At 40.3% G+C, this 22,776-nt stretch overlaps 1 protein-coding gene across 21 annotated transcripts in view; it reads right to left on the minus strand.

The window, feature by feature from the left end:
- The window catches only part of MAGI1 (membrane associated guanylate kinase, WW and PDZ domain containing 1), a 711,509-nt gene that overhangs the window by 85,905 nt on the left and 602,828 nt on the right, over positions 1-22,776 (minus strand). For 20 of the 21 annotated variants that reach the window (XM_078152122.1, XM_078152126.1, XM_078152123.1 and 17 more), the window contains 4 exons: positions 17,677-17,734; positions 13,635-13,780; positions 11,311-11,403; positions 542-724 (listed from right to left, as the gene is read on the minus strand). In XM_078152122.1, the coding sequence (XP_078008248.1) occupies positions 542-724; positions 11,311-11,403; positions 13,635-13,780; positions 17,677-17,734 (480 nt within the window). The remainder of the gene's footprint in view (positions 1-541; positions 725-11,310; positions 11,404-13,634; positions 13,781-17,676; positions 17,735-22,776) is intronic. The other variant, XM_078152128.1, reaches the window with a different exon arrangement.

The raw sequence follows: 22,776 nt of genomic DNA on the forward strand, positions 1-22,776 counted from the left end.
GATTCCCAAGGAAACCAATTATATTGAAATGCAATTGTCTAGATTTTTTTTTAAAAGTTCACAAACACCAACCTAAGAACCCCTGCCCTATGACTGTACGTTTTAGAGAAGGCACTGCCCTGCATTTGGTGGGAAGAGAATTTCCTCACCTTGTGAAATCACAGGTCCTGTTCCCATCCCTGATACTACTACTACCACTACTACTAATTATTATAATTATACTAATTGACATTTAAATTTGCAAAACACTTTGCAGACATTTGATCATTGTACATACTGCTTAGCAACTGGTAAACTTTATAAAATGCCCTCATCTAGGAATAAATCATAGGATCAAAGGTTTAGAATTGGAAAGGAATTTAAAAGCCATCTACCCCAGACCCCTCATTTTACTAATGAGGCAACTGGGGTCAAGAGAAGCCAGTGACGTGTCCAAGGCCACTGATGTTAGCGGTAAGTGCCAGAGCTGGTATTTGAAGCCAGGTCTTCTGACCCAAGGCCAACACTCAATCCCTCTTCTTTCATGGCCAAAGCCCTTTACCTGTCTCCATCTTGCCGTCCAATGCAGCAGGCCCATCTAGCACCAAACTCTTGATTTGGAGGAATTCATCAGGCTCGTCCCCACCAACGACAGTGAAGCCAAAGCCTCGGCTGCTTTTCCTCAGTTTTGTGTGAATGAACTTGCCTTTCAACTCAGATGGATTTCGTGTAAAAAAGGGTTTACCTGGTTTCAAAGAGAAGGAGCAATCAAAAACAAAAAAACCAATGATTCCGCAATATCTCTTGAATCTGACCCCTTCACCCTTTTACCATAGCTGCCATCTTCATTCAGGCCCTTAGCATCACCTGCCTGGATTATTAGAACAGCCTCTCAATTTGTCTCCCTGCCTCAAGGCTGTCCCTACTTCAGTCCATCCTTCACACTGATTTCAAAGAGATTTTCCTTTAGTACTGATCAGACCATGTCATTCTCCCCACTGGATAAACTCCAGTGACTTCTCATGTCCTCTTGAATCAACTATAAACTTTTTTTAGCCTTTAAAGCCTCTCTAGCCCTATCTTTTCAGTATCATTGTATATTAGCTCCCCTCTCACCCTGTCCATCTGGTCTTTACCCTGTTCTTCACACGTGACAATTCAACTTCCATTTCTTTGCACTGGCTGTCCCCCATGTCTAGACTGCACTCATTACTCAATTCCACCTCATAAAATCCTATTCTTCATGCAAGACACAGCCTAAGCACCATCTTCTATGAAAAATGTTTCATGATTCCCTCAGTATGCCTGCCCTCCAAAACTACCATGTATTTCTTATTGCTCAGTCATTTCAGCCACATCCTGAGTTTCCATGACCCCTTTTGGGGTTTTCTTGGCAAAGATACTAGAGTAGTTTCCCATTTCCTTCTCCAGTTCATTTTATAGATGAAGAAATGGAGGCAAACAGGGTTAAGTGACCTGCCCAGTATCACATAGCACAGCTAGTAAGTGTCTCAGGCTGGATTTGAACTCTGGTCTTCCTGACTCCAGACCCAGTGTACCATCTAGATGCCCACATCATATTTAATTACTGTGCATTTATTCTCCTTATATCTATTCTGCAATGCTTTGCTATATATAGTTCAAGTCAACAAGTCAACAAATATAATAGTAATACTAGTAATAATAAAAATAATATTACTAATACATTTATAAATATTAAGACCTAATTATATATCATGCCTCAATTAAGTGCTAGGAATGTAAATGCAAGCAGAAAGAAAGGCAACTGCCCTTCCTGTTAGAATGTAATGGTTTTTGTGAATCATTTATTACTTTAATGTCTAACCCAGTGCCGGGCACTGAGTAGGCATTTCATAAATGTTGGCTCATTGACTGGACAAAAGCAAAGAAGAAGAAAGAAGGGACCACAAAAGATCACAGATTAAAGCTGGAAGACTCCTTAGTCACAGAAACATAGAACCACTGACCTAGTTTTGGAAGAGTGCTCACAGGACACATCTGCTTCTCATCTTTTACATGAGGAAACTGAGGCCCAGAGGGGTTAAGCTGATTTTCTCAGGTTCACATAAGAGGTAAAAATGGCAGTCAGGATTTGGACCCAGACCTTTTGACACCAAATCCACCATCTTTTCCACTGTATCATGCTGCTTCCCAATAGAATCATATAATAATCTCTACTATTAAATCTGTATTATAAAAATCTCTAATATTAAGTCTACATAAAACAATAATCTATATAACAAGAGAACAATATAATAATCTGTGCTTTTCCCCTGAGGGAAACGCTAAAGAAACATTTTTGGCAGTCTTAGGAAAGACTTTGCTATTCATTTACATAGCACTTCTGTTGAGACATGGGGCATGGACCATACATATATGCTGACAGCCTGGTTGGCCAAGTCAACACTTATTAAGACAGTCAAAATGAACCTCCAACAACAGACAGTTTCCCCTGGTTTCAGTTTGTGTGTTTTTGACTCTACAGAGGATTTTTTCTGACGGCCAGATTCGCATGGTTTCATATGAGTCATTAAAAGAAAAATCAGCAATTTTTGTTCACAATTTGGCTCCTTAGCATGTCAACTGACTTTGTTTCTCATTTGTTTGTGTGTTGAGTTGGAACAAAAACCTTACTTTCAAATCAAATGGGGAGAATTTATTTTGAAAATTCCTAGGCATAACCCTATGAATTATTTTTTGAGGCCCCAAAAAACAATTATATCAGCATGCAGAAAATATCCTGCAAAGCAAAAACCTCTCTTATTGGCACTTAAACTTAGGTCCATCATAGATTCCTGGATTTAGAAGTGGAAGCAGCCTTCAAGATCACGTTGCCCCAGCCCCCTGACTTCAGATCTCTGGATGTTACAGGGAACAAAAGCATTGCCCCACAATTCTGAAGACTTGCGGTCAGTTCCTACTTCTGATGCTTACTACTTGTAAGTGACTTCCTCTGGGCAAGTCAATTAACATTCCCGGGCTTCTGTTTCCTCTTCTCTAAATGAGAGCGCTCCATTAGAAAGTCTCCAAGCTTGAGATCTATGCTCCCATGATCTTATGATATGACTTACTCAAGATCACACAGACTAAATGACTGGGCTTTGTACTCCAGTCCTCCCACTGCAGCCTAATTCCTCTACAAAGGAGCAGTATTTGCCATCTGGCTTTCAGTAAAGACACATGTGGGATCCTTGTTGAAATGATGTTGATATACAGTGTTGGAAAACTAAACAAAGTTGCCTGCAATCCATCAGATTATAATCTAGCCATGCCATGTGGCACTTTCCAAATTGACTTAGCCCACATTCTTCAGCTGTAACTTGTGAATTTCTTAACTCTGTCTGAGTTATCTTTTGGCAGAACCTGCCACCTATATAGATTCGATCTCTTCAATCTGTCAATACAATTCTCAGCAATAATGGTTGGGGGGAAAGGGGAATGGGGAGGAATTCTCATTCCAGCATACGTTGGAGCTATTACCCTCATGTCCCAGAATCCTTTTCTTTATATCTTCCCAGTTCCCCTTTTCTCTTCTCTTTTTCTAAACAAAAGTATTAAAAAATCATGCACCCCTTAACGAAGGACCTGGCATCCAGCAGTGAGAGTTAATTTTAGATCTCTAAATGTACTCAGGACCTTTAAAAGGTCTCTGGGCACCCATACACTTTTTAATTGCATATTTTTAAAAGTTCTTTTAAAAAGCTCTTTCAACCTGTCTACAATGGTAGTCCTATTGAGGACCCTTCTTGCTGGGGTAGCTTCAAGGCACAACTCCTGTTGGAAGCTGGATAAAATATGACTGTCCAAATGGGAGGCAGGGGGGAAGAAGTAGTCCTTGCACTGAGGATCTCTATGGGAGACATCCAGACCCTGGCTCACTAACATACGGATCAGATGTTAGCTAGGTGATGTCACGGGCTCTGAAGGATTGTGGGTGAGAAGGGTGCCAAGGAAACCGTCAAACTGAACCATCAAAGACGACGTGGCATAGGCTCAAAGCCAGGCTTGTACCTGGCTACTAATGGGCTACAATTCTGAGATTAAGAATCTATGGTATTTTACTTGCTGAAGCTTCTAAGTCAAAGGTTCTGAACCGTTTTTTTTTTTTTCTAACATCCCTTTTGTCACTGTATTCAAGTCAAGGGAGTTCCTCTTGGAATTATGTTTTGAAACAAGTAAAATGAAATGTGTAGGTTTACAAAAGAAATCAATTATATTTAAAATAGTTATCAAAATATTGGTAGGGAAAAGGTGGCAGACTCAAGGTTAAGAACTTATGTTTTAGGTAGTCTAAAGAAAGTGGAAATGAAACACTTCCATGATAGAAAGACATGTGACATAAATAAGTAGCCGGTTCATTTCTCCAGTAATACCCTTTTGACGAGGTCAGTAAAATGTGATTAGCAGCTTGGTCTTTAACTGGTGCTTTTGCTCTGCATAAAAAAGCAAAGCATTGCTGGAAGCTTGTGTGCATGAGATTCTGGAAACCATTGACATCCATCACCCTCTCCATCTCCATGTTTGCAACTTAGAAGCCTCAATTTTAAGGTAGAAAGAGCCTTCTAGGCCATCTAGTCAAACCCTGTCATTTTAAAGATAAAGAACCAACATCATGAGAAGTGAAGTGACTTGTTCAGGGTCACACAACTAGCAAATGTCTTTGGAGGGATTTGAAACCAGGTCTACCTAATTCCAATTCCAGCACTCTATCCAGTATGCCATGTTCATGTAGCATGAGGGAAAGATAAGCAGAAATGGTCAGATACTCCAAAATACATCCAAATGATCCAGAGAAATACCTGGAGCCTGTTGGGTAGAAGCCATTTGGTCTACCCCTTCATTTTACAAATTGATAGTAATAATGATATTAACAACAATAACAATAGCTAGCACCAGTACAGAGCTTTGGGGTTTACAAAGCGCCTTACAAATATTACATCATCTGATCCTCACAACAATCCTGGGAGGTAGGTACTGTTGCTGTTGCTTCGGTCTTGTCCAACTCTTTTTGACCCCAGTTGGGGTCAAATACTGAAGATACTGAGATACTGGAGCAGTTTGCCATTTCCTTCTCCAGCTCATTTTACAGATGAGGAAATTGAGGCAAATAGGGTGAAGTGACTTGCCCAAGGCCATACAGCTAGTAAGTGTCTGAGGCCAGGTTTGAACTTAGGAAGATAAGTCTTCCTGACTCTAGGCCTGGCACATTATCTACTGCACCACATGTTACCATCCCCATTTTACAGATGGAAAAATAAAGGCTGGCAGAGGTTAAGTAGACTTGCTTAAGACAGTAAGTATCCGAGGCTATAGATGAACTCAGGTCTTCCTGACTGTACATCCGGAGCTCTATCCAACATGCCTTGGTCATGTACCATGAGTAAAAGATAAATGAGGGGGCAGATATTCAAAAAGCATTCACAAAACATCCAAAGATCCAGGAAAACATCTTAAGCCTGGTGGGTAGAAGCTATATGGTCTAACCTCCTCATTTTACAGATTAATAATAATGACAATAATAATAATGACCATAAGAGCTAGCTATAGAGCTTTAAAGTTTGCAAAATGCTCTACAAATATTATCTCATTTGATAATCACAACAACCCTGGAATGTAGGTGCTATTATTATCCCCATTGTACAGATGAAAAAATGGCAAAGGTTAAGTGATTGCTAGTGTCCGAGGCTGGATTTGAAATAAGGTCTTCCTGACTCCAGGTCCAATGCTCTATCCATTGGGCAATCTGGCTGACTCAGATGAGGAGGTGATTTACCGAGGCCACGCAGATGACAGAGCAAGAGCTGAAATTTGCCTGCCCTTGGGAGGATTCATGGAAAGCCACAGACAAGAATCACCCAGAATGCAAAGGTACGTAAGGGCTTTGATGAGAAAAAGTACTGAGATGTTTGCTCCATCTCTCATACTTTGCTTTGTGTAGCCGCAGAGGGAGGACCCCAAAATTATCACATGGCTATCCTGTAGTTTCCTTCAAAAGCTGAGTATTGAATAGAAAAGCATCTGCTATTCCAACTGAGTCTGGATTTTGACAGCATGGGAAGATAACATGGGGAGTCCTTGGCCAAGTCTTGTCCCACTGGACTGTTAGCTCCTTGAAATAAGAGATTGTGGCATTCTCTGTATTTACAGCAGCAGAACTTGGCATAGTGTATGGAATACAGTAGGTGCCTAATAAATATTTTTTGCCTCACTGATTGATTTATAAAATGGCAGATTAGGGCAGTTAAGGGTCTATGGTTAAAGAAAGGAGTCCAGCTCAGGTGTGATCCTCGCCAAGGAGCACAGATAAGAGATAATAACAACACCTACATCCCAGGTAAGCTGTTGTAAGGATCAAATGAGATAATATTTGTAAAAGCACTTAGCACGTTGCCTGGAACACAGTAGGTGCTTAATAAATGCTTATCCTCCCTTCCAATAAAACCAAAAGTTTAGCAAAAAAAAAATTCATATTTAAATCTCTTTGATACTAAAGAAAGGCAAACACCCTAATTTTTCGTAAATGAAAATGTTTGTCTCTCCCTTTCTCTCACATACAAACACACATAACCTTAAAGACACACTTAAAAGCATATGCTTTACATTTGTGTGCGTGTGTATGTGTGTGTGTGTATGTGTATATATATATATACATATACACACACATATATATATTTTATATATATATATGTATATATATACACACATATATACACACACACAGATACACATAAAAAACACAAATGATTAATATTTTCTCTAGTATAACTAACAAGATGGTAGGTAGTTACTCTGAATTCTCTGGAGTTTAGCCTAAATTGCAAATCCTCGTGGGAGAGGGCTGTAGGCTTCATTAATCTTTTGGATAAGAAATGTGTCCGACAGATAGATTTATGGTGTCCAGGTCGGTGAAGATTGTCAAAGCCTCAGTGTGTACACTAGAGGGCGCAGAAGAGCAAGTGAGCAAACAGAAGGAGGTTCTCATGGTCAGCTTTGAGATGTGGTCATTGAGAGACCCTAGTCAAATTATATATGCACAAACAGGTACACACACATACACACACATATCAAAGATTTGATACAAGATTTGTGATGCTCATTTAAATATGAGTGCTTATCTATCTATCTATCTATCTATCTATCTATCTATCTATCTATCTATGCAATGAAATGCAGAGGTCCTTCATGATGAACTGAACCTGAAGCCGTATCTTAAAAAAACAGTTATTATCTTATTAGGGCTATTCAATAAGGAAGCCTGGCTCACAGACCGTCTAAATGTTTCCTGCTGTAGATGCCGGGGACTTCACAAATGCACTCACTGGCATTCAAATATAAAGATATGAAGATGGGAGTCCCCCAAAGGGATTCGCACATACTCTAGGGATGTTATTTATTCTTGAATATTTAACGTCTAGAATCATAGATTTGGAGGGAGAAGTTTTCACAAAGGTCACCTAGTCTAACGTCCCCTTCTCCCATTTTACTGATGAGGCAACTGAGGCTTGGAGAGCAGTATTGCCTGATATCAAACAGGGAGCAAGTAGTAGGAATTAGTTTAACCCTATTGTTAGATGGGTATGTTGAGAAAGAAGAGAAGTGGTTTATCTTTGGGCACACATATAGTTGTATAGTCTATATAGAGATCAGAAACATCTAAGTGACCCATTAATTTGCCTTTTCTCATACTAAACAAGATTGAAGCAAACTAAATGAAAACCATTAAGAACAACTTTTTGTAGTGGTTGTTTGTTTTTAGACATGGGCTTAGGCTTTTGATTTCATTCATCCACTGAAACGAGCTAGCAACCCAATAACAATAAACACCATGGGGGATGCTGAAAATTTAAGTGACTTGTCCAAGGTCACACAGCTAGAATGTGGCAGAAGTGGGACGTGAATGCATTTTCTTCTGTCTCCAAGGCTGACTCTATCGACCAGGCTACATTGCCTCTGGAAAAAAGGTCCTTAACTCTTTTTTATATCCTGGACCCCTTGGGTAGTCTGGTAAAGACTATGGACCCCTTCTCAGAATAACATTTTAAAATGAAAATATATAGATTACAAAGAATATATATGTATATATATATACACAAATATACACACACACGCATATAAAATACATAGGAGCGCGTGCGCGCGCACACACACACACACACACACACACACACAGAGGAAACCAAAGATTAAAGAAAATCAAGCTTTATTTTTCTTTCCAAGTTCATAGGCCCTTCTAAAATCTACTCATGGACCTTAAGTTAAGAGTCTCTGCATTAAAGAATTATTATTATTTATCGTTGTTGCTATTGTTATTAGTGATAATATAAGGTAATGGGAATAATTGTAAAAATCACACATGCAAAAATCAGTCTCTGTACTTTATAGCAGTCAGCCAACAAGCATTTATAAAGTTCCTACTATGTGTCAGGCACAGGTGGATATTTAAGGGAAAAAAAAGGCAAAAGACAGCCCCAACCTTCAAGGTATTCACAGCACATGAACTGATGGTTACAGATAGAATTAGGCTTAGATGGAGGCAGAATATAGGGCAGCTAGGTGGCACAGTGGATAGACCACTGGGACCACTGTTAGGAAGACCTGAGTTGAAATTCAGCTTCAGACACTTACTAGCTGTGTGATCTTGGACAAATCATTTAACCTGTTTTCTTCAGTTTCCTCATAGTACCCACTTGCCAGGGCAGTTGTGAAGACCGAATGAGATAATAATTGTTAAGTGGTTAGCTTAGTGCCCGGGACATAGTAGGTGCTATATAAATGTCAGCTATTATTGTTGACAGTGATGACTGTTGACAGTATGTGGCACAGTGGATAGAGTGCAGGGCCTGGAAGCAGAAAGACTCATCTTCTTAAATTCAAATTTGCCCTCAGACACTTACTAGCTACATGACCCTGGACAAGTCACTTAATCCTGTTTACCTCAGTTTACTCACATGTAAAATGAGCTAGAGAAGAAAATGGCAAACCACTCCAGTATCTTTGCCAAGAAAACCCCAAATGAAGTCATGAAGAGTTGGACACAACTGAAAAATAACTGAACATTATTCTATTATCATCACATCAGCTGTGCAACAGTCTGTGAGCTGGGCGCACAAGACATTACCATCTCCACTTTCTAGACAAGTACACTGATTTTCACAGAGATTTAGTGGCCTGCTTGCTACAGGCAAATGGTGGAGCTGGCCCTGGTACCTAGACCTCTTGCCTCCTGATGTGAAATAATTCTGTTTCCTAAGTACCAGGGAACTTCATGGGAAGAGGTCATGAATGACATAATCCAGACAACATAAAAGAACCATCAGGTTGTAGAATTAATAAAATTGGGGTCAGAAAGCACTTGGTCAGTTCTCTAACCCATTTCCCCACTCTTAGGGACCACATACTTTTCAGCACAAGTGATCCTCCTCTTCCTTTATTTTATATCCACATCCAATCTCAGATGCAGAGATGAAAGGTACCTAGGAGGCCAAACAGTCCAATGCTCTCATTATACAAGGGAAAAAAATGAAGATCCGAGATTTTGACTTGCTCAGGGTCACGTGAATAGATTAGCTTTTTGGTGAGGCAATCTGAATTAAGTGACTTGCCCAGGGCCACACAGCTAGTGTCTGAGGTCGGATTTGAACTCAGATCCTCCTGACTCCAAGACCAGACCTCTATCCACTGAACCACCTAGCTGCCCTTCATGAATAGATTGGGAAAAAAAGCAACATTTGAACTCAGGTCCTCTGACTTCCAAAGGCAGAACTTTTCCCACTATACCACACTTTCTCAAGAGAATTTCAGTTGGAAGAAACCTCAGTGGACACTGAGTCTAACTTACACTTCCAATAGTATCACTTCTTCAATGATATTCAACTATTTTGAAAGGAAAAAAAGTGATAGGAAAGGAGGCAACTTTGACAACCTTCTATTGGACCTTATTTCACAGCCCTTTTCCTAGCTACATCAATGGTGATCACAATTACTTCTGAGCTCTCATCCCCCTCTTTCTGCTCCCAGGGTGAGCTGCTTGGACAGCTCCTCCTTTGTTCTTAGGAATCGCTGCTTCCTATTTTGAGAAGTAATGAGGGCTGGAAATAGCAGGTTTCTAAAGCACCTAATTTTCAAAGTAAGACACTTTTCAGGTGCCTATTTGTGAATGAATGCAAGTGAGACACATTTGGGGAAAAAATTTTTTTTAAAAGCATGCATTTTGAAATTGTGGCACGGATAGCAGCTGTTCTGGGGACCAGAACTTGGGAGGCAAGAATACTAAGCTATTTTCTCTTCAAGGAAAAAAAAAATTCAGTCCATGGGATGATGTGGGCTAATGTCTTGAAAAAACCTATCTCCTATAGAAAGCCCTCACTTTCACATAAAGAAATAAATGAGTGTGTGTGTATATACATATAGACACATATATACATATACATGCACACATATAGACAATACCTATATGTACATAGTTATGTGTGTCTATATGCACAATACATATATACATATACACACACATACACACATATATAATTATATACATGTGTGTGTACATATATAACGTAAAGTAACTAAATAAAAATTAATACAAAGTAGTTTAATGCAAACTTCTTTTGAATGAAATCTTCACGCCAGTGAATGCAGCTCTTCTGGAGGTCTGAAGGAGTTCTACTTAATAAAATACTCCATAATATCTGGCAGCATATCCCACCTCCAAAATGTTATTAATAGTCACCAATTTTAGACATGAATAAATTTATTCATGTCTCTAACAGCTCTCAGCACCCCCAACTATGAGCCCAATTAGCAGAAATTTTGGACTCTCTTTCATGTTTTCATATTTTCCCACAGTAAAAGAAATGACTTTGGAGTTATAAAAAGTGTGTATATGTGTGTGTGTGTGTGTGTGTATAAATATATATACACACACTATGCACACATATATACTATACATACATACATACATCACACATACATGCATGATACATGTACACACACTTCCCCCTGGGGGGCAGTGTGGTACAGTGGAGAGAGTGCTGGATTTGGGGAGACTTGGGTTCAAATCCCACCTCTGACATTTATTAGTTTTGCAAATCATTTTAACTTTTGTGATACTCAGTTTCCTCATCTGTAAAATGGGTTTAATATCTCTAGCACTCATCTCATAGGGCTGGGGGCAGGCTCAAATGAGAGAAGGTGCATAAGGATAGGTTGGAAAGCCTAGAGAATCCCTTAAATATCTGAGAGTGCCAAGATTATCACTCCATAACTATGTCAATGACAGGGCTAAAGTTAGCAGGTGACGATAGAAGACATTACCCTGAAGTGGAAGTTCTCTAACAGGCTCCTGGCTATTTGGTGGACGGTTTGGAACAACAGGAGCAGCGAGGGATGAATGGTCTTCTGCCCATTCTAGGGAAAAAAAAAAGCAAGGAATGTGGTCAATCTTTGTACTCAAAAGGGGTGCCTCACATGCTCAAAAATCTCTTGGTCTTATATTTTTTTGATGGGGAGAGGGGATGGTAGGGGAGTCTAGATCTGTGATTTCATAAGGAACTCTCAGTGAGTTCCCTGATTCATAATTAATATTAAAAATAAGCATGCCCTCCAAAACAAAATAAACAAAAAAAAGTCTAGTAGCCCACAGCAAGGATTGCGGGGTGAAAAAAAAAAACTTTATACAATTATTCAAAGTTTTTAAAGTGGCAAGGAACTTCTAAGGTCATCTAGTCCAAGCTACTTATTTTACAAAAGAGGAAACTGATGCCCAGAGACTGTAAGTGACTTGCCCAAGGTCACATGGACTAGTGAGTAGCAGATGCAGCATTTGAATCCACGTCTTCTGATTTCAACCCCAATGCACTTTCCCCTGTACCACACAAAAACTGAAGGGGTTTCTGCCCATATGCTCTTGGGAAATTATGTGTAATACGACTAATGAAAAACACATTTTCCCTCTGGCCAGGAAACCATAAATGGGACTGAATAAAACATCTGAGCACAGAGGTACACTCCACCATGAGAACCAGGTCCAAGGAGCTCAGGATGAGTTCTACAAGAAAAAGACTTCTCTCTTTTAGACAAATCCAAGGGAATCTTCCCCATCCGGTGCATATTCAGTTGAATTACTAACAAGTGTCCCATAGGCATATGCCTGGATTTCATGAGTTAATAGGTGCCATTTAATGTCATTCTAAGTACTATCAAAAAGAGATGCTTTGCCAAGGCTACTGAACCACTAAGTTTGGTCTTCTTCAAGCAGAAGGCCCTAAGATACCTCCCAGTGAGTGACCCTGGAAACTTTCCCCAGAGTCACCTTCTATTTCGGTCGAATGCATTTAATAGCACCCTATTGTTCCTTAGCCTTCACTTGGGACATTTCTGATTTCCATCACTTTGAGGTAAAAAAGAGAAGACCAAGGAAGACAATAGACCTGTTCCAGCTGTTAAACAATAAAAGAGAATTTTAAAAAATTGCATAACCTTCATTGGGCGGGTGGGTGGGGAAGGGGGAAGACATGGAGCTTTGACTTCACTGGGACAGGTAAGCTTCCCCTCAATACAGATCAACAACTTGCCAATAATTCAAAATCTTAGAGAGTTGTCTGATTTACTTAGAGGTTAAATCACAGCATCCTAGATCTGGAGATGGAAAAAGACTTCCCAAGAGTCGCACAAGCAATCCACGTCGGAGGCAGGACTTATATCTGGGTCTTCCTGATGCCATGTTGTCATAACCCAAACATTTACACACTGGAGATCATCAGAAGATGTCTGCCATGTCCCACTCCTTGGCCATCTACTACCATGTTTTACATTTTGTTTGTCTTATATCTATATTCAGTATGAGGCAGAGAATAGAGACCTGGCCTTGGAATTTGGAAGACCTAGATTCCAGTCCTGCCCCTGATATCCACATAATCCCTAGGAGAACATGGCCAAATGGCTTAACTCTCTAAGACTTAAAGATGTGGAGAAGGTGCTGGTTTGCACTGGTAAAAGGAACTTCCTCAACAAAAATATTCCATGCAAATACACTTAAAGGTCCAATCCAAAAAAATCCAAATGTCTATGTTAAAAAAAAATACATCAGATACTGAATTTCCTCTTAGGGCTGCAAGAGATCACAGAAGCTACCTCTTCCACCTCCTTCATTTTACAGAATGTGACACTGAAGGCCACCCCGCAAGTTAAATAACTCCCCAGAGGCCACACGAGTAATAGTGACTGTCTTTTCAATTGGTTCTATGCCCATTTCAAAAACAGAAAAGAGCTTTTTTTTGGCTCTCAAACATAGAAAAGTGGAAATTCAAAAATTTGGTTTATAACAAATTAGTCCTCTTAGAGTAAAAATGGAAAGCCAACCATTCCAAAACAGATCTAGATTTAGCAGGGCACAGGGACTGGGATCAAAGGAACGGATCTTTTTACTCTTAAGGGCTCTGAGGTTGCAGAAGGTTGATAGGGAAGGTGCCACTTTCGCCTTATCGAAACCTCTGATGATCATTCCTAAGAAACATTAAGGGCCTGGAAAGGGATGCCTTCCCAAAGGACACCTCTGGCCTCATGGGGGTGTCCAGTTCCAGAGATGGACTGCTCTGTTAGCAGACATCCCCAGCAGAAGGCTCCCAATGACTGCCAACCTTCTGGCTGTTGCTGCTGCTGCTGCTGCTGCTGCTGCTGCTGCTGCTGTTGCTGCTGCTGCTGCTGCTGCTGCTGCTGTTCAAGCTGCTTCTTCCTTTTGGCTTCCAAGACTGGGTTTTCATATTGTGTTTTCCTGTTGATGTGGCTGGAGGAGAAGACAGAGACAGGCTATTCAGTTGGTAGCATTCAGTCTCTAAGTGGGATGACCTCAGCCATCCCTGGGTAGTCCCCTGATTGGAAAAGGATCAAGAGGGTTGGAGGGTAGGAGGAGGGGGTGGGCTTTCACTTTTCCCTCCTATCAAAATGCTTAGTTGAGAGAATGAGAGAGAAGAGAAGAGAAGAGAAGAGAAGAGAAGAGAAGAGAAGAGAAGAGAAGAGAAGAGAAGAGAAGAGAAGAGAAGAGAAGAGAAGAGAAGAGAGGAGAGGAGAGATGAAGAAAGGACAGGAGAGGAGAGGAGAGAGAGGAGAGAGAGGAGAGAGGATAGGAGAGGAGAGGAGAGGAGAGGAGAGGAGAGGAGAGGAGAGGAGAGGAGAGGAGAGGAGGGAGAGGAGAGGAGAGGGGAGAGGAGAGGAGAGGAGAGGAGAGGAGAGGAGAGGAGGGGAGAGGAGAGGAGAGGGGAGAGGAGAGGAGAGGGGAGGGGAGAGGGGAGGGGAGGGGAGAGGGGAGGGGAGAGGGGAGGGAGAGGGGAGGGGAAGGGGAGGGGAGGGGGGAGGGGAGGGGAGGGGAGAGAGAGATCAGAATTGTCTTTCAGAAAAGAGCAGCCATGAACTTACTGATTATTAATAACAATGATAATTATTACAATTTTAACAACTAACTTAATAACTGAAAGTCAGTAAGGTATAGTGGAGAGAAAGCCAGCTTGGGAGCCAAAAATTACAATAACAACAATTACGTCCAGTTTGAAAAAACCTTTATCTACGCAGTCTCATTTGAGCTTCAAAACAATCCTATGAGTTTGGTGCTATCATTATCCCTATTTTACAGATGAGGACACTGAGGCCAAGAGAACTGCAGTGATTTGTCTAATTCAGTTCATTATTTGTAAGTACGTGAGGCAGGATCTGAACTCAGGTCTTGCTGATCCCCAAGTCTAGAACTCTTTATTACATCCCCTAGCTGCCCTGGATTCAAACGTTGCCTCTGACATGTGCTGGCTTAGGATCTTAGGCAGCAATCTGAACCTATGAGTTGCAGAGAAGATGACAATCTGCATGGATAAAGTTTTCTCACCTGGGAGGTCCCTAGGCTAATGACATTGTATGCCCCATTCCTAGCCAATGGGCATTCGAATCTGATTCTTTGTGACCTTGGATAAGTGACAACTTCCCTGGGCCTCCATCTGCTCATCGGTAAAGTGAGCAGGCTGGACAAGATGGGCTCTGGGCTTCATTCCAGTGCCTTCCCTCTGCTGAGTATTTCCAAAGCATTCTCTACACAGCTTGTTTGTACACAGCTGGGTGTATGTTCTCTGCCCCATTAGGCGGGAAGGTCCTTGAGATCATGGACTACCATTTAGTTTCCTTGTATTCCCAATGCTTAGCACAATGTCTGAAACACGGTAGATGCTTATAGACTGACCAACTGAAGTCCCTTCTAGCTCTAAATAGAAGATTTTATGAACCTTGTTTCCTATGAAAGTCACATAAGAAGTGATTATGAATTCCTTTCAAGCTCTGGCCCTTGACACTCCTCCCCACTCCTATCCCACCCCAAATTGCAGAGAAATACCATTCCTGGATGCAGCCATTTACTCCTCTTGCTTCCAGAAGAATGTAAGCTCCTTGAGGCCAAGGACTGCCACACTTTTTTATTTGTTAGCCCTATCACGTTTGACAGTGCCTAGCATATAGTAGAAGCTCAATAAATGTTTACTGACTGATTGCTCTTTCAAGGCAGAACCAAGCTCAAATGGACAGAAATTCCATTCTGTGCGTTCAATGGAAAAATGGCTCTAAGCTTCCAGCTGCCTATTGTCAATCAATCAAACAGCAAGCCTTTATTAAGTGCTTACTATGTGGCAGGCATTGCACATGATGAAAATTAATTTGGGGGGGGATAAAGGGAGGGAGGGAGAGAGAAAGGGGGAGAAGGAAGAGAAAATAGGAAGGAAGGAAAGAAGAGGAGAGAGTGAGTCACAGTGAGGAGGGGAGGGGGAGACAGAGAAAGGGGAGGGAGGAGGAAAAAGAAATAGAGAGAGGGAGGGAAGGAGGGAAGGAGAAGAAGAGGGAAAAGGAGATGGAGAGAGGGAAGGAGGGAGAGAGAGAGGGGGAGAAGAAGGGGCAAAGGGAGACAGAGAGAGAGAGGGAGGGAGAAAGACAGAGACGGGGAGGGAGAGAGAGGGGGAGAGAGAGAGGGAGGGAGAGAGAGAGAGCGAGCGAGCGAGTGCAGTCAGATCACTGAAATTCCAAGGTACCAATCATTCTAGCAAGGGCCCTTGCTATACCGAGCTCATAATTTTTTATAATAAGATGCTGAACATTTCATGATTGACAGTTTCCCATCACAAGTTCCCTTCATCAAAGTGTGAAATGGGTAACACCTCAATGCCAGAACACTGGGAAAAAAAATTGCACGCTGGTTATCTTCCTTCTAGTAGGGATTATTATTAAGTATTTAGCTGGCCCTCTTTTCTTGCAAGGTATCATTTATTCATTATTTCTCATCATAGTCAGAGGTAATAAACATCAAGGCTACATCTGAACATCTCATTTCCTGGCTTTTTTTATTTTCTTGCCTGTCTATTCACTGGGGGAAGGAATGCTAGCCCAGGATGCACCCCACTAAGGGTGTTGGTAAATCAAGGTTCTTTCCTTGAAGGATAATAATACAAAATGGGATCCCAGTCTTAGAGAAAGAAAGGCCCAATGGATAGTCCAGTCCAAGCTCCTCATTTCCTGGATCGATCAGTCAACACATCTTTACTAAACTATCTAAATTTCACCGAGCTAAGTACTAGAGATCCAAGAAGGAGTCCCTGCCCTCAGGTAGCTCACATTCTATTGGAGGAAATGACGTGTTCACATAAGCACATGCAAAGCAGAAAGAAGGGAACAGCTGGGAGAATCAAGAAAGACTTCTTTAAAGAGGTGATGTTGGAGCTGAGCTTTGAAGGAAGCAGACTCTCAGAGGCAGAGGTAAGGAGGGGCAAAACAGCCTTGACAAAGTCATGGAGGTGGGAACTAAAACCCCCAAAGGGTAAATGGCTTGACCAAAGTCACAGAAGTAGCAAAGAGAAGAATCAAGATTTTAACCCAGATCCTCTGACTCCAACCCAATCAATAAACATTTACTAGCTGCCTACTCTGTTCCAGGTACCGTGCTAAGTGCTAAATACAGAGAGGTAGATCCAGCACTCTTTTAACTATGCCATGACATGCCTGGTCCTGAAGTGATGGAAAAAGGCAATTAGTAAGAGAGAGTTCTCTCTCACTAATACAATCACTGAAGTGTTTATTTAGACTTGGAATTCCGTCACCTTTTCCCCATCTCTCAGACCCCACTAACGTTTCTTTCATTCTAGGACAGCTCAGCTTGGCTGACTCCTCCCCGTGTGGAGACAGTCAGTCAGTCAGTATTCAAATGTCCTTCGGTCTTCTGAAGAGAACAGCACAAGGGGCCCTCATTCCGAAGATGCGAGACCATCATTCATCTGGCCTAGGGAGGCCAACAAGTTGACTGCCCTTATGAGAACACGGATGTTTCTGTCTTGCCAGTTTTTTTCTCCATCTTTTGCTTATTATAACACTCCCCTTCCTCCTTCATGAGAATCTCAGTCTGTCCAGGACTGTGAGAAATAATCTCAGATACGCTACAGATACTTTCTTTGGACATAGCCGATTTGAAAATTTGTTTTGCTGGACTATACGTGTTTGTAACAGAGATTTTGTTCTTTTTTTTTCCTATGGCAGGAGGTGGGGGTGGGGAGGGAAAGGCGGTAGGGAAAAAAGAAGAATTTCAAGAAAATAAAATAAAATTTAATTTCAAAAAAATTAAAAGACTTTGCAAATGCAAATCTGAATTTTAAAATCACCACTTACTCTACATAGTAGACACCATATACGGGGTCTTCAATCTTTTCCCAACCAGCAGGTAATTCTGAAAACAAAATAAAAAACCATTCTTAGTATTCAGAGTGGGACATTGAGGAGTGGGTGTGTATTTGACAAATGAGTTAGGTGGAATGAAGCCCTCATTCCATTTTTAAATATATATCCTAATGAAAAGTAGGCATTTAAAAAAAGTCTTCTTAGGTGACAAACATTTAAGCATTTTACATTTTAAGCAGCAGAGGAATCGGTGAAGGGGAGAGGGTCCTGAAATGGGGCTCCAATTTCCTTTATTCTAAATTAACTTGTCAAATTTGTTTTTAAGGGGGAAAAAAAGCCTACCGATGTGATTTTAACTTGTATTTCCTGATTCATATTGTTCAGAGTTTTCTTCCCTCTTTTCTTAACTTCTTTATAGGACAAGAAAAATGCAGGAGAAATTAAATCTTTCTCCCCTATCCCCCTTTTCAAACAAACTAACCAACCCAGGACTATTCTTTTTTTTTTTCATGAGGAAATACTACAATTATAATAATATTTTTCTCTTATTCCTAATTTAAATTCTATTTCTATTGATATTTTGGAGGGTGGGCAATGGGTGAGTGTAGGACTAGACCTTGACTTGCCCAAGGTCACATAAGCCAATGTGTGTTACAGGTAAGACTTCAATTTAGGTCTTCCTGACTCCAAGGCCACCTCTCTATCCATTATACCATACTGCCTATTCACTATCATTTAGTACTAAAATAAAAATCTAGACATGCATTTTAAATAGAGGAGCATACTTGAAATTGCTTTCCATTCTATCTCTAACACACAGCATTACACTTTGAGTCCAGATTTGCTCTACTCCCCGTCCTCGGGTCATTTACATTCTATGGATCTCTAAGGAATTATTCCCACCAGTGGAATTTCTTAGTAAAGATGGTATTGGGGACTAGCACCAACCACCATGTGCCACACAAGCGAAGGCTGTTTTTGTGCACTTGTTTTGAGTCATGTTCAATTCTTTGTGACTCCCATTATGGGTTTTCTTGGCAAAGATACTGGAGTGGTTTACTAGGCCCTCTTCCCACTCACTTTATAGATGAAAAAACTGATGCAAACAGGGTTACGTGACTTGCCCAGGGTCACATAGTTAGTAAGCATCTGAGGCCAGATTTGAACTCATGCAGATGAGTTTTCTTGACTCCTGGCACACTATTCACTGCACCATCTGGCTGCCCTAATTCTATGACAGCAGGCTTTGATTCTCTGCTGTATTGACCCAAAATAACTCCATGAGGTAATAAGCTTTTCTTTAACAGCTTTTCTTATCTCTATTTTTTTTTAATAAAGGGAAATTCTCAAGATAACTTTATTTGACAAACATAAAACAATATCTTTTCTCTAAACATAATTATGATTTAGACAACCAAGTTCTGTTATATTTTACACTGAAATCTTTTTATTCTTTGGAGAAATGACTAAATCCCATCTTAGTACGACTGCTTAAACCCTCACAATCTATAACTAAGATAAGCTCATATTAAAATAATATTTCGACAAAGAATGTCATTCCCGAACAGAGCCATGAAGACCTGACTTGAAGACAAATAACTTTAAATATTATTTATTTTGAAACACAAGCCTTCCTTCCTTTGTCTTCTTTCTTTTTCTTCTATCCTTCATTCTTTTTTTCTTTCTTCTCTTTTTTCTTCCTTCTCTTCCTTCCTTCCTCCCTTCCTTTTTCTTTCTCTTCCTTCCCTCCCTTTTCTTCCTTCCTTCTTTCCTCCCTTCCTTTTTCTTTCTCTTCCTTCCTCTTTTCTTTCTTCCTTCCTTCCTTCCCTCCCTCTTCTTCCTTCCTTCCTTCCTTTTTCTTTCTCTTCTTTCCTTCCTTTTTTCTTTCTTCCTTCCCTCCTTCCCTCCTTCCTTCCTTCCTCCCTTCCTTTTTTCCTTCCTCCCTTCCTTCCCTCCTTCCTTCCTTCCTTCCTTCTTTCCTTCCTTCCTTCCTTCCTTCCTTCCTTCTTTCCTTCCTTCCTTCCTTCCTTCCTTCCTTCTTTCCTTCCTTCCTTCCTTCCTTCCTTCCTTCCTTCCTTCCTTCCTTCCTTCCTTCCTTCCTTCCTTCCTTCCTTCCTTCCTTCCTTCCTTCCTTCCTTCCTTCATTCCATCCATTGAGGGCAGGCAGTTATGTAGCTGACATTAACAAGGAGAGTCCTACTCATTAGAAAAGCTTAGTTAAGGACACAGAGAGAACTTAGCAAGTTCAGCTCCATGACCAGCAGTCTACAAGAATGAGGAGCAAACACAGACACACATAGACACACACACGCAGCCTAATTACTCCAAGTTTACATTCACTTTCAGGTTTGGCTGAACATCAAGAGACATTCATTTCACAGCTTTTACTGCACATGTGAGTTGTTTGCAAACAAAGAGGCAGGGCCCACCTCCCATCCTCATTTTTTTTTGACACTTCGAAGGTTTTCTGGGTCTTTGAATCCTTCAAACCTAAGCAGCTAAGTATACATCAGGGCCCCTCTGCAGATGTTGACATCACTTGGCATTCTTATAAACTGAGGCTTGGAGACCTTTATAACAGGAAGGCTTGGGAAACAGCTTACTTAAAGAACACTGAAAATTACCATCTAAATAAAAACAAGCCAGGAGAATGTTTCCAACCACTTAAGAACAAAGAGACGAATCAGGAAATTAAAAAAAACGTAAAATGTGGCACGTGATTTCATGCTTTTCCTTTGATGGGACAGATGAAAGTGCCAAACATGTGGGAATGAGGCAAGAGGTACACTCAGAAATACACTGTTTCACTGGGATTAACCACAACTTTTAAAAATTGGCTACTTACATTTATTTTGTTTCCTGATCATTAGCCCATAAAATAGGAGAATAAGGGATGCACAGGTAATGACATGGGGTGAATTTTTTTAAGGGAATATTGTTAATTTTTAGAAATGATAATTTAGAATGAATATATACATATTTAAAAACTGAACATATCAATTTCTAAAAGAAAATTAAAAGCTCTAAAAGTCTTCCTGGTTTCTCCAATACAGTTAACTTATTTTATATAATAATAGTGGCCGCTCAACAGCCTCTAGCCAATGGAGAGGTAGGGTGGAGTAGGAGGTAGGGCATTGAACATGGAGTTAGGAAGCCCAGAGGCAGGGTAATAGGACACAGAAATCCAACTGGGAGACCATGGGCATCTCATTACAGTTCTTTGAGACTCAGTTTCCTCATCTGGTAAATGGGGGTAACAATCCTTGCATTTTCTTCCTTCATAGGGTTATTGTGAGGTCCAAATGGGATCATGTCTATTAAGTGTTATATAGAAACTATAAAGGTGCTATAAAAATAACAGTTTATGTTATTATTTAATATTATCATTAAATATATCATCACAGTAATTATTTTATTCTATATGATTAATAGCATTTGATCTTAATGATTTTATTGGATATTAATTATTAATAATATTAATTTTATTAAACAATAGCAAGAAGATTGACTGGGAATGTGGCCAAGTTCCAGAGCAAAGGTAGAGGACAGGATATGCATAGTCTTATAGCCCTTTGGGCATAGTCCAAATTGCTCTCCAGAATGGCTGGATCAGTTCACAACTCTAGAACAGTGCATTAGTGTCCCAGTTTTCCCACGTCTCATCTAATATTTATAATTTTCCTTTTTTGTCAGATTAACCAATCTGATAGATGTGTGGCGATACCTCAGAGTTGTTTTAATTTGCATTTCTCTAATCAATAGTGGTTTAGAGCATTTTTTTATATAACTATAGATAGCTTTGATCTCTTTGTCTGAAAACTGTCTGTTCATATCCTTTGACCATTTATGAATTGGGGAATTACTTTTAATCTTATAAATTTGACTCCGTTCTCTGTAAGTTTGAGAAATGAGGCCTTTATCTGAGATATTTGCTGCAAAATCAAACCCCCTCAGTCTTCTGCTTTCCCACTAATATTGGTTACGTTGGTTTTATTTGTGCAAAAACTTTTTAATTTTTTAAAATCAAAATTACCTGTTTGATTCATGATGAAAAATGCTAACTGCCTCCAGAGAAAGAAATGATATTGTCTGAATACAGACTGAAGTATACTATCTCTCTCCTTTTTCATTTGAGTCTTCTTGTACAAAAGAACTAATATGGAAATCTTTTACATAAATGAACAAGTATAACCTATAACAGATTAGCTACCATCTCACAGAGGGAGGAGGGCTAGAATTTGGAACTCAAAACTTAAAAAACAAAACCAAACCCACAAATGTTAAAAATTGTTTTAACATGTGATTGAGGAGGAAATAAAATATGATAAAAATAATATAAATAAATAAAAGGCAAAAACAAAACAAATAAAAAAGATAGAGGATAGAATCCATTCAAGACTAAAAATATGAAGCTAGGAAGGTTCTTAGCGATTAGGACAAACCTCCTAATTACAATAGTTATCAGACAGGCAGATGGGCTATGAAATCATTTCTGGTAAGTTCCGAGAACAGAGACCAGCCACCTATATAGAGAGAGCCAAGGGCAGGGGAGACATCCCGGAAAGGCCGCAGGCTGGAGTTGAAGATGTCATCTGTCTCAAACCAGTGCTCCCAATCACTCTGTCATCACAGTGACAAACTTTAGACAGCCTACTGCTTAGGCTTGGAAGTTACTCCACGGGACCAATGCAGCTAACTCCCTTCCAAGGATGGAGATCACAGCCTACTCATACCTGCCCCATCCTGGGTGATCCTTATGGGGGAGGGGGAGAAGAGCAGCCAATGGCTGCGGGCATCCTTTAAATGTCCCTCAGGTCAAAAACAGCAAAACTGCAAAAGCCACAAAGATAACATAAGAGCCATGTGGCATTTTTTAAAAGCTCAAATGTACAATACAAAGCAAATGCACATTTTCAGACCAAAATCTATTAACTTTTAGTCACCCCCCAATGCCAATTTATTTCACTTAAAACAGTCCGCAACTCAGAATATGGGTTACAACGGTGTACTAGTTGAGCATACAGTTTGCTGGGAGATTTCTGCAGGGACCTTTGGCAATTCCAAAAGGCAACTACATCTCAGAAGTCTCAA

Source organism: Phascolarctos cinereus, unplaced genomic scaffold, assembly GCF_003287225.1.
Source record: "Phascolarctos cinereus isolate Bilbo 61053 unplaced genomic scaffold, phaCin_HiC Scaffold_4;HRSCAF=312, whole genome shotgun sequence".
Taxonomy (NCBI): Eukaryota; Metazoa; Chordata; class Mammalia; order Diprotodontia; family Phascolarctidae; genus Phascolarctos; species Phascolarctos cinereus.